Source organism: Camelus bactrianus, chromosome 10, assembly GCF_048773025.1.
Source record: "Camelus bactrianus isolate YW-2024 breed Bactrian camel chromosome 10, ASM4877302v1, whole genome shotgun sequence".
Taxonomy (NCBI): domain Eukaryota; kingdom Metazoa; phylum Chordata; class Mammalia; order Artiodactyla; family Camelidae; genus Camelus; species Camelus bactrianus.
Genome location: NC_133548.1, coordinates 4403881 through 4416500, shown reverse-complemented (window position 1 = coordinate 4416500; position 12620 = coordinate 4403881). Strand labels below are relative to the sequence as shown.

Genomic DNA, 12620 nt, shown 5'->3' with positions numbered 1-12620 from the left:
AACATGCCCCAATCCCAGTCTCTTCTGTCCCCGAGGAGCCCCGGTGGGAGGCAAGAAAAGGCTTGCTCGGTGTTTGGACCATTTCAGACACCAGAGGTCCCTGAAGGGCTGGCCAGCTCAGGGCAGTACATCTGCAAAGAGGGATGGAGCGGGTGAGGACACCTGGACTGGAGGGGCCAACACCGGCTGAGTGTCCTGCGAAGGAAAAGTGGCAGATACATGAAGCAGGATTCAGAACCGGGGCGGTGGTGCACTGGAGCAAACTGGTACCAGCTCCCGGGAGCTGACTGCCCCATTTCCAGGAATCTTCCAAGCTGCTTGTTAAATCCAACCGTTATTAAAAACTTAATTTTATAAACTGAAAAGTAAATAAAACTATATTAAAAATGAAGATGATAAATACTCAGAGCACATCATTTCCTAGTTATTTTAGTGCAAGCCACAGCATTCCAGAGGTTGAAGAGACGCAGCTCACATTTTCCACTGTGATAACAGTTAAGCCCTAAGACCCACTCGTTAGCCTGCTCTGAATGGCAAAGCTGTACTACAGATCTAAGTTTCAGTTTAGCCAACAAACCTGAGCGGGCTGCCACAGAAATGACTCACCTCCTTCAGGAAAGGGGAGTCGACAGCCAGGTATTTGGACACCACGTAGAGGCAGAAGAGATGGCGGTCAATCCCCGAGCCGGTCATCGCCAGGCGGTAGAGATGCTGGTGCTTCTTGGATGCAATCTTGAATAAGTTGAGCCTCTGTTCAACCTAAGTCCCAAAGGACGGGGAGTTTCAGGTTGTGCGTCCAGAGTCTGAGCTCCAGGATGAGGGTCATGGCCCTTCTCCCCAGCGGCCCGACTGGGCGCTGAGACAGCCGGCCACTGAGTGGCTCTGGGTGGTTGCCAAGGCGACCTGACCAGACACCCCACCAGCCGACTGCCCCTTCCCCAGATTCAGGCTGCAAACTGGGAGGCTCAGAGGCTACTGGGGGGCGGGTTATTGGAGAAGCAGTTTTGGGTCCTTTGTGCCACCTGCTGGGTGTCATGTCACCTTTTACACAATGGAGGCCACTGAGTAGGTGGGAAGGCCCGAGCCTCCAAGTCTCCTTGTGCGGAAATGGAGCTCCGTCCCTCTTGCTCACTGCAGTGTTACTGCAGGTTGTAAAAAGTCCTCCAAAGTGGCCTGGCAGCTCTGCTGAAACAGCGCTCTGGGGCCTCCAAGTCTGACCCGAAAAGGCTGCATGAGGTTCCGCTGGGCCCTGTCACGTCAGTCACAGAACCAGGCAGCGCGGCGCCCGTACGGGGACGTGGAGGCCCACCCGCTCTGGATCGGGTCTTCAAGGCTGCTCTGAAGGCAGCTAATGACAGATCAGAGAGACCCGTCATGATACCCAGAGTTCTGCCCACCAAATCGAAAGCTTTTCCAGAACAGAGTTCTCCCCAGAGCAGGGCAGGGAGCCCCAGGCCGTGTCTCCTCCGGGGTCAGCAGAGTCACCTGCCCTCCGGGTCAGGCAGAGCCGGGCATGGATCTGGCCTTGGCCCCTACCTAGGTGGGCGGCCCAGCCATTTGCTGCATTCACCTGGATCTCTGTTCCTTTAGCTACGAAAATGAACTGATAAAACTTCAGGCCACCACCAAGATTTTCAAAGGCAGTGGAGAGAAAACCCAGAGCCCTGAGCAGGGGAGCTTCAGTGCGGGCAGCAGGCTTCAGCAACCCCGAGCAGAAGGCTCCCCAGTGTGAATGAGAACTATTTCCTGCCATACCATTAAGCAAAGGACACTGCAGCCCTCAGCCATCAGCCACTGCCACCAGTCCGGACAGTGAGCCGGAGGGAACCCAGGATGGAGACAAGCAGACAGCCCACAGCCAAGCTCTGGGCCTCTGCAGCCTCCCCCAGTGGTGCCCCCTGAGGGGACTCAGGACAGGAAAGAACAGGACACTGGCCCTCGAGAGCTCGGGTGCACATCAAAGGAGTGATGTCAGTGAGCCCAGACTCTTGCATCTTCCCAGACACAGAAAAGAGATCTCTGGTTTTCTCTGATTAACAGTAATCTTTCCATGTTCCGACTACCTGCTTTGTTGCAAAAACTCCTATATATCCTGGTCCCTCCCCAACTTCTTCTTAGAGCTCTTCTGAGAGGCCGCCTCCCCACCCGAAGTCCTCAGAAATGTCTCCAGAACAAAACTAACTCTCAGTTTTGGGGCTGGGCATCTTTTTTCAGTCGACACATGGATGGTCACTGTTTTCTCACCTAGACTCCAACTGCTTGCAAAGTCTGGCAGCACCTACCTCCGACTCCGTTCTTCCTCGGCTGTGTACCCCTGGTTTAAAGACTTTTAGAAAGTATAATCTGATTGGTAGATGCCACAGAACGGCAGAAGACCACCACAAACATTAACCTTTGCGTCTGCCCTGATGGTTCCCTTTTAATACTTTCTGTCCCCTCAAGGAGGGTAGAGGAAAGGAGGAGATGGAGTTGCTGGAGAAGGAATGCCTGGGGTCTCCCCTGGGAAGCCTGCCCATTAACCTCAGGAGTCCTGAAAAGCACGGTTGTCCCCGCCGGGCACACATACCGTCTGCGTAGGGTCCACCATGGCCAGCACAAAGTTGCACGACTCGGTGGTGCAGGACCGCACCGTCTCCGTTCGCCCTTCTCGGAAGAGCCGGGTCATGGAGGCCTCATAGGTGAGGGAGAATTTGCCCATGTCCTGGGGGAGGAGAAATAGTTTAACACAAGGCGGGGTACGTTGACCAATTCTGAAGCCTGAGGGGGTCGGGTAAGCTCAGCAGGGAAAAGCAGACTTCACCGTCAGCTGTAGTTTTTAGTCATCGTCAGTTTTTACACGGGGTTATGCAGCAGGCAGGTAGGAATGTCATTAGCTTTGAAAAGGGTGGAGGGTCCGGGCTTCCGTTTCCAGATTCAACTGGTGCCTGGTTCCTGAGTGTCACCCACCTGCCCGAGTGCAGACGTGGTTATGGGAGGAATTCAGTACAGGACAAGGAGATCCACATGCAAGAGTTGGAAATTATCTAAGAGAAGGAACTGGTCAGGAACGTCCTTCTCCAGGTGGGCAGCAAGTGGGTGTGCGGCGGGAGCCTAAAGCCCAGACGGCCCCTGTTAGACAGGAGTGGGAATAAAAGCAGAAGGAAGAGCCGTCGGGGGCTGGCAGATGCCAGGGGGCAGCACAGGGAAGGTCTCTTTGGAACATTCTCATTTTCTCAGTGAAATAAGAAAGTTTGCCTGCTTGGGGGGCTGGGTAGAGCTCAGTGGTAGAGGGCGTGCTTAGCATGCACGAGGTATGGGGTTCAATCCTCAGTACCTCCATTTAAAAAAAAAGAAAAGAAAAAACACTTTTTTAAGTTTGCCTACTGAGATTGAGGATAGGGAGGTGCTGGGAGTCAGAGAGGGGTGTGAAATGGCTCCTGGGGTGTAGACAGTGGGTTGCCGGGGCCACCAGAGTCGGGGCCCACAAACTAAAACGAGCCGGCAGTTTGGGGTTTTCCTCCAGCCACGCTGACTTCTCGGTGCAGGGTCAGAGCAGGCAGACACCTGGAATGAACCGCAGGTGGTTCTGCTGTGCTTGGAGCCTCAGGGCCGAGGTCAGGGTGATGGTGACAAGCTGTGCGCTTCATGCCCAGGGAGGGAAAAAGAGAGGCAAGATGGGCAGGCGGAGAGGGGGAAGGGCGGTGGCCGCGATGGGGCCAGAGGGGGACAGGATGACAGGAAGAGCTGGTGGTGCCTGCAGCTGGGACCCTGCAGGTGGTGTGAGGCCGGCACACAAAGGCTGGAGATGGAAGCAGCAGGTGGCACATGAGGACAGAGACAGGTCCAGGGGCACACGGGGCAGCCACCACCCGTGTTCTGGGAGGACACCGCCCGCAGACCACCAGATCAAAAACGACCAGGTTCCCCACGTGGACAGGAAAGTGATGAGAAACAGTGTGTGGACCCAAGTCATCCCTGAGCAGACTACATCCCTCTGGGTATATGGGTCCTGGTGGCCCCAGAGGGACAGAGGACACCCTGCAACAGGCCAGCGCTGTTAAGGAAATTCTGGCGAGGGCAAGGCTGAGCTTCCAGCGTGTGGTCCAGACCTGTGGGTAGCCTGGCAGGGCTCTTTCCCTCCCCACGGCTGGAAGGGTTGACTTAACATTGGCTGTTCCCGCCATCCTGCACATACAGTGATAAAGCCATCGGGCCACCGGGTGAGGGACACAGCCCGGAGGTGTGTGAGTGCCGTCCCAGCCTCTGGTGTTCCACACCCAAGGTTTCCAAGGCGCCCCCAATACCCAGCACAGAGATCCACCAGGTCACAATACACATCCTTTAATACACCGGTTATTAGATTTCCCTTGGATGGCATCTGAGAGGTTCTACCCCCTCACTCTGCTCCACAGTCAGTAGGGGGGCCCCAGGTGAGTCACCAAATATGCCGTTTGGAGAACTCTGTACAGGAAGGGAGCTTATTCCGGGGGGCTTTCCAAGGGGCTCATCAGGAAGCAGTGGGGGATACAGAGGGAAGGAGGGAACATGGGAAAAGTCTAAACGTGGTATCTTAGTCATTTAATACGGGTTAACTTGGGATGTATGATGCAATGGTTTATTTGAAGTCAGCTTTCCAGCATCACACTTTAATTGTGTAAGTGGTGAGCACGATCATGCATTACACCCACAGTTTAAAAAATGACCATCTAAAAACCTCGTGGCCAATGCACTGAACATTAGTGTGCTCAGACGCCTCACAGAGCCAAGCCGGGTTATGCCTGCAGCCCCACTTAACCTGCTATGATCGGGAGGGAGCGCGGCCGCCCGCCACCGCCAAAACATCTCCAGTTCCTAACGAGCAGGATCGACAAAGTCTATAAAGATATTAACACACAGGGCGTGAGAACACAAACTTCCACACACTCGGCCTGCTGCCCTGCAGCTGCTGCTCAGGTTGTGGAACCTGGATGAGGGGCTGGGGGGTTTCACCTCTAGTTTCCAAATGGGAACTAGATATGACCTTAAGGCTGGAAGTGAACACCTACAGACTAAAACTACGACCACGGCCCAGTGTCTTCCTTAAATCAATCATTCAGTATATAGTCGCGGACGCCTCTTCCCCGGTGGCTGTCACGTTCCTGGCACTGGGCAAACCAGACAGATCACAGCCCTGCCCTCAAGGAGCACACATCCTGCTGGGAGAGATGGGGTATGAACACACGTGTGATGTCACAGAGAGACAGAAATAACGCCCGGTGAGAGAAGAGTGTGACGGGGAGTGGGGCCATCGTAAACAGGAGATGGCAGCACTTGAGCAGACACCTAAGCAACCCCGCCTCAATCTGGGAGGCAGCAACTGCCAGTGGAGAGCAAGTGCAAAGGCCCTGCGGTAGGAACGGGCCTGGCACGTTCAAGAGCAGCAAAAAGGCCAGTGTGTTGGAAGCAGAGGGACTGAGGCCCAGAACAGCACTAAAGGTTAGTACAGGGACCAACCAGATCAGTGGTCACTAACCTTGAGGAAGTTAGCTGGATGGGAAATATGTACAATTTTTAATTTCCACCCATTGCCAACTGAAATACATCATTTAGAAGCGCAGGCAACAAATCCCAGTCCTTATGAGTAACGCCTGTGACTCTGGACAGAAAAATCACAACTATTTTCACATCAGATTACAGTTGTTGCAGATCCCAAAACAGCACCTACACGTACCACTACCTCTGAGTCAGCAGACCTGCTGCTTGAAATTTAGCGCCTCAAGAATTATGTCTACTGTGCCACAAACTGATGCTTAACGCTTTGACGTTTGCATGTTAATCACCTGGTTACCTTTGTAACCCTGTGTCTTCCATTTTATGCTTTATAAACATTATTCTGAAAAGGGGTCCCCAAGGCTTTCTCAAACTGCCCAAGGGGTCCAGGACACCGAGAAGGTTCAGAAGCCTGGACGGGTCTGAATGTCAGCTCTGCAACAAACCCTATCCCTGACAGGGCTGGCGTTCAACCAAGTGTGCAGGGAAGAATTTCTGAATGGAAGCATCTGATTTACACTCTCAACAGATCACTTCAATGGGTCATTTATAACAGACTGAGTGCTAGGTGAAGACCTGGCCTGGGGGAGGGACAAAGAATGAAATTCTGCTCATTTCTGGCCAGAGGGCAAAGAATAAACTTAAGTGCTGGGGTTATTAAAACAAATAATCCTTAACTTTGAAAAAGTAACTTAAGAGTAATTGTAATACATGTTTGTGCAAAAAATTAAAACAGAAAAATGTAAGAAAACGAAGATGAGCCTTCCCAGCACGGCCGCCAATACTTCCCACCTATCCTTTCCAGACTGCACACTGTAAAGCCAGAGGCATGAAACGTCTTCTGTCGGATGCAGGCAGTGAATACCCTCGTCTTGGTGGGCCGGTGGCCTCTGCTGCAGCTGTCCAGCTCGGCCACCGCAGCCCCAAAACAGCCATGGACAGCATGGCAAAAAGCGAGTGTGGCCGGGTGCCAATGAACTTTATCTCTGCTCTATGAAATTTCACTTGATTTTCACCTATCATGGAATGTTCCACTTCTTTTAACTTTTTTCAACTATTAAAAATGTAAGACCATCCTTAGCTCAAGGGCCACATGGACACAGGCGAAGGGTGGTGGCGATCTGTGGGCTAGAGTCTGCAGACCCCTGTAAAAAATGGCTAGTGTCCCGTTTTGTTTTGTGGACAAGGTTTGTTCATGGAATATACCGTAGAGACCGTTTCACAGTTAGGTAATATTCCATGTATGAAAAAATATCATAATTTAACAAATTTCATATTGAGAACTTTTTAAGATTGCTTCAAATTTTTACAGAGGGGCAAACTCATCTTTGCGAACCTGTCCCTTCTTTATGGGTACAATTTTCAAAGCAGAACTAGCCCGGGAAACAGAAGTACTTTCCCATGTCGTGCTTCCGGCTGTGTGCGCTGCACAGATCACTACTCCCAGCTGCTGAGGAAGGACACCCCTTTCTCAGCCACCCTTACAAGCACAGCAAGCTCTCTGCAAAATGCAGAGGCAAAAATTCAGATCTTATTTAAATTGCACTTACTAAATTCTCCACGTACCTTCCATGAGCCTTTGTATTTTTCTTCTCTTCTGAACCACCAAACTCTGCTCTGACTCCATGTTTCTATTGGGCTATTTTTCCCAAATGGAACCATTTAGCCAGTTTTTCCCACTCCATTGACTAATCAAGTCGCCCCTTCCCGCCAATGTTAGCTTAACTGTTATACAGTCTCATGGAACCATTCGGGCACCCCAACCACACCATGTTAATTACTATTAGCTTCTAATTTCTATATTTTAGGCTTTTGAGAGAGCAGGGCTCCACCTCCCCCTGCCCCATCTCCACTCTATTGCTTTTTCTTTCTCAGAATATTACTGGTTATCCTCAAATATGAGCCTGTCATATGAACTTGGAGATCCATTGGTCAAGCTGCTAAAATCATCTTCAGACTTCTGACTGTGTTCATACTGAACGTGTGAACTGGGAACACTCACCTCCAAAATCATGGCCTTCCCTCCTTTCCAAGGGTGTCCATCCCTTCCTGCCCAAAGATCCTGTCTGGCTTATATACAGAGGCCTGGGGAGCCTAGGTTTTTGCTTCTAATTCACAGCACATTTTCCAACTGTGTCTCCTACTTGGAAATCACTGCTGTACCAGGAAGAGCCTGGTCTCTGGGTGATTCAGCATGAGGTCTCCCTGCTGTGCATGCTTCCTCATCAGAAAAGCTTTTCTGCTGTCTTAACCAGAGTGACACTGGTTCTGGGAAGCCATTGGGCAGCTTCCTTCCTTCCTGAAGTCTCTGGAGCCACCTGCTTATCAAAGCCACAAAGCTGCCTTGAGACAGTTCCTGGTGGCGGGCGGCTCTCCGACAACCTCCCACTGTCACTCACACAAAGACCTTCTCAGGCTGTCTGCCTTGTCTGTGGCTGGCTTTACTCATTTGTGCTGCTGCAGAAAATCATCCTTTCATCAAGATTGTCAAGTGTGTTTCTATGCAACTTGGTGTTCTCTTATTAAAATCTTCCCTGATCTGAAGTTTCACCACCTTTTTACAGCTCTTATATTTATGTGCAGTTTGCTTATCAACTTTAAAGATGAAGATAATGAATTCTAAGATCCAGCATCTCAGTCTTGTTAGAGCTTTTAGCCGCTTGATCTGCCAGACAAAGTCCACGTCTCCTGCAGTGACCCTGCTTCTGTCTAACTGCTTCTGGTTCATGCATCTCAGGGACTGTGTGACTTGGGAAAAGAAAGCATCGTGATCGTGATCATCTTTATGGAGAACTGCATCACAGTCGATTTTAAGTACAGTTTTGACCCATCAGTTGTTGCTTATCTGATACTAACGCTGCCCCTTTTACTGTTATGCATCTGTTTATTTTCCCTGCTTGAGTTACAGAGGGGTCGAACCTGCAGGTACAGACTCCGGTGCCGCCACCTGGATCCATCCATCCCTGCCACCTACATTAGTGTCACCTTGGTGGATCACTTTGCTGCTCTGGACCTCGGTTTTCTCATTTGTAAAATGGGCCAATAACAGTGCCTCCCTGGTGAGGGGACTGCGAGAGTGATATGTGCAAAGCACTCAGACCAAAGTCGGATCTGAAGCAAAACTCAAAAAAACGCAGAACTGTTACCCAGGACTGCACGTTATGTCTGTGCACAGCACTCAAGGTTTAAAATAGAAGTACTCCGTTAAAAACAGGGCATGTCTTGAGCCAATGCCACAGGACTTCTGCTGCCCCTGGAACCAGGAGTGCCCTCTTAGGGTGGAATGTTCCATCCAATGAAAAAAAAAGTCCCACTGAGGTCCTCCTAGAGGCCTAGGCTGCGCCTCCAATGGGGCCGTTGAGTGCAAGCCAAAATTTGCCGAGAGAGGTGGTTGAAATATCCCAGGCTTTTGCACATCTAGGGACCCTCTGCGTCCCAGAGCACCTCCCAGGGGGCAGGCATGTCCCATTTTATGGGAGAGGATGTGAAAGGTCAGAGACACCCAGTCATGTGCCCTAAGTATTTCCGCGTTACCAAACCCCAGGATCGGTAGCTTAAAGGTTTAATTCCCTTGCGCAGAGCAGACAGATCTCCCTTGGTGTCCACCCCCCACACTCCCCCATCCTGCGTAATACAGGAAACGGCTGCTGCCCGAGGGGTTCTGCCGGATGCGCGGCCCCTCCCGGCTGTGGCAGGAGCACCGCACACGGGGACACGAGGAGGCGGTGTCCACTCCCGGGACGGTCTCCGGCCTTCCCTACCTGTCGGGCAAACGGCCTTGGGCCCGCGTGGAGGGACCCCACGGGGCTCAGGATGGAAGCCCCGGCTGGCGGCCTCACCTTGTAGTGGGCCAACTGCAGGGCGAGCTGCACGAAGCCGTCCGGGCTGGTCCGGCACTTCTTGATCAGCCCTTTACCAAAGGTGGTGAACGGAAAAGAATGGAAGTCCACGTCGTTGGCCAGGCGGGTCGCGGTGCTCAGGGACATCTCTACAACCTCCTGGCACTTGAGGAAGAGGAGAGAAGGTTTACTGAACGGGAGGGAAAGTCCTGACACATGCCCTGAAGAAAGTGGCAGCTGGCTTCCTGCGCGGCCAGCAGGGGTGCTGCTCAGATACACACACATCACGCTCTCTTCTTGGTTTTTTTTCCCCCTGATCTTTCGAATCTAAGAGCCGCAGTAAGTTAGCTATGTGTCTCCCCTCCCCCAGGTCCCCACTCCCTTGAAGAGGGCGGAACAGGACCAGGAGGGACGCATGGAGGAGACTGGGGCTTCCTGGTCTCCCATGGGCCCCCAAGGCCATTTCAAACAGTCATGGGTTTTGTTTTGTGAGATTCACTGTCCTGACGTGCTGCCCGTCAAGGGACCAGCGTTAAAAAGGACACGGACCGCGGTACAAGCACACAAGGGAAGCGAGCCCCCAGCCACGCAGCCATGTCACACGCACATCTCTAGGTGAAAGAAGCCAGCCCGAGACGCCTGCGTTCTGCACGGGCCCAGCTCCGCGGCGGCGGGGAGCGGCAGCATGACGCAGCCGGTGAGAAGACCAGAGGTGGCCGGGATGGCGCCCCCGGCACAGGGAGCGCGCCGCGGGACGCTGTGACGTCCTCAGACGTTTGTCCACAGCACAGAGCGCACAACCCCAGGAGTGGACCCTCCTATGGGCCATGGGCCTTGGTGACGATGACCTGTCGGTGAGCTCTGTCGACGGTAACGAATGCACCAACTGGTGGGGCAGTGGGAGAGGCTGTGCGTGCATGGCAGCAGGGAGGACACAGGAAGCCCCTGTCCCTTCCACTCAGTGCTGCTGTGAACCCAGAACTGCTCTAAGAAATAAAAGCCATTAAATTATTTTTAACAAATGGTAGGTGACTTGGTCAGCTACAAGGACCCTAAGCCACACACTTTAGCACAAGGTTACACCTCTCTGAGGGACACACACCAGCCCCGGGCATGCAGGGTGGATGCAAAAAACGCAGGCAGGAGACTGCTGCACTAGATCTGATATTTTCTACATCGAAAATGACTTCTCAGGTCCCAGGAGGTCCTGCTTGGATTAGATACGCTAAGATTTGGTATTTCCAGCCCTAAAATCTCGTCCTGAAAGGGCTCCCAGTGACCCGCATTGGAGAACACTTCAGAGGGACAAAGGCTACAGATCAGTGATTCAGAGTATTTCGGCTCCAAAGGAAAAGCTCTTGCGTCTCACTTTTTTCGCTGGCATGTCTAGCTAAGTGTGAGCTGGGACTCTCACTGACAATCTTAGCCAGAAGCTTTACATGGAAGAAGAAATATTTACCAAGGCTTCTAAGCAACAGAAACCATAGTGGCCCCGCGACTCCAGGAGGAGCTCCCTGGGCGGACAAAGCTCTGTCTCCACGGCCTTCCGAGGAGCTCGCGGAGCACTCGGGAAGGGCAGCCGGACAATTCGACTGTGAGCCTTTCAACTCACTGCCCACCCAAGGTAACGGGCAGCTGCCTGGTAACCCGGACGTACCTCCTCCGGGATGTCCCACTGCAGCCGAGTGGGGTATGGAATGTTTGGGTTGGTGTCCCCTTTACAGTGTCCGTCCTCCGTGTAGCCCAGCTGGAAGCTGTCAGTGGCCATGACATACTGTCGGAGAGAAAACGATGTACACGTCACGCCAGAGGTCACTACAGTTTATAGCGTCACATACAACGTACCTGACCTCCCAAAGTGGACAAACCCTTGTGCTCTCTCTAGAGGTGTCACTAAGACTTAACGCTGACGTCCGGTACGTGCCTGCAGGCTGCTGCGCATTCACACCCTCTGCACGGCCACCTAACGGGACAGTTCTCATCACCATTTCAGGGGAGAGAAAAACGGACCTGAAGGGGCTCAACAGCTTTCAGATGGGTGAGGAGCACGGCCCAGATTCAAGCAGGGTGTCCGCTGCGCACGGAGCCTCCTTCCAGGTCCCGCCTACGAGCTCGTGCCCTCTGGGCACTAGCCTGGGGGTATTACATCCAGCGGACGAGGTGCTAACTATTTTATTCCCGCTCATAGGAAACGGCCTCGGGGAGGGGAAGAGTGTGTCTGAGTTCACACTCTGGTGAGCCAGGACCTGGGCACAGGTGCAGAAGTCCTCTCTTTGCTGGCAGGTGAACCTAAGCCAATTTATTCAACAGTATTGACTGAGCACCTCCTATGGGCCAGCAATGCTTCTGAGCACCAGCGACAGGACAGCGAACAAAACAGACAAGAATTTCTGCCTTTCTACAAAAGGTTACATGTGGCCACGTGGCCTAGCGATTCTGCTCCAGGGTACGTACTCAAAAGAAATGAAAACCCATGTTCACATAAACGCTGCACACTGCGAGGAGGGTACAGCTCAAGTGGTAGAGCGCATGCTTAGCGTGCACGAGGTCCTGAGTTCAATCCCCAGTACTGCCTCTAAAAGTCAATCAATGAGTAAGAAGATCTAATTACCTCCCTGCCAAAAAAATTTTTTTTAATTTTTAAAAAAATTTTCAAAAAGTGAACCACACTTAAAAAAAAAAACTTAGACACTGTGTAAATATACCACATCTTCTTTATCCAGTCACCTGTTGATGGTTGTTTCCATGTCTTGGCTATTGTAAATAGTGCTGCTATGAACACTGGGGTGCAGATGTCTTTTTGAAATAAAGTTTTCTCCAGATACATGCTCAAGAGTGGGATTGCTGGATCATAGGGTAAGTCTATTTCTAGGTTTTTAAAGGAATCTCCATACTGTTTTCCATAAAGGCTGCACCAAACTACATTCCCACCAACAGTGTAAGAGGGTTCCCTTTTCTCCACATCCTCTCCAGCATTTATCACTTATATGTGGAATCTTAAAAAAAAAAACAACCCACAAATGAATTTATTTACAAAACAGAAACAGTCACAGACATAGAAAAAACACTATGGTTACCAAAGGGGAAAGGGGGAGGGGGAGGGATAAATTAGGCATTTGAGATTAACATACACACAACTATACATATACAATAGATAAACAAGGTCCTACAGTACAGCACAGGGAACTATATTCAGTACCTAGTAATAGCCTATAATGAAAAAAACATAAAAAGAAGTATATATGTATGGATAACTGAATCACTATGCTGTAC

At 51.6% G+C, this 12620-nt stretch overlaps 1 protein-coding gene across 6 annotated transcripts in view; it reads right to left on the bottom strand.

Moving 5' to 3' along the window:
• CPT1A (carnitine palmitoyltransferase 1A) overlaps nucleotides 1-12620 on the bottom strand; it is a 50199-nt gene that overhangs the window by 3334 nt on the left and 34245 nt on the right. For 5 of the 6 annotated variants that reach the window (XM_074371584.1, XM_045517951.2, XM_045517950.2 and 2 more), the window contains 4 exons: nucleotides 11005-11121; nucleotides 9348-9512; nucleotides 2567-2701; nucleotides 607-759 (listed from right to left, as the gene is read on the bottom strand). In XM_074371584.1, the coding sequence (XP_074227685.1) occupies nucleotides 607-759; nucleotides 2567-2701; nucleotides 9348-9512; nucleotides 11005-11121 (570 nt within the window). The other variant, XM_074371583.1, reaches the window with a different exon arrangement.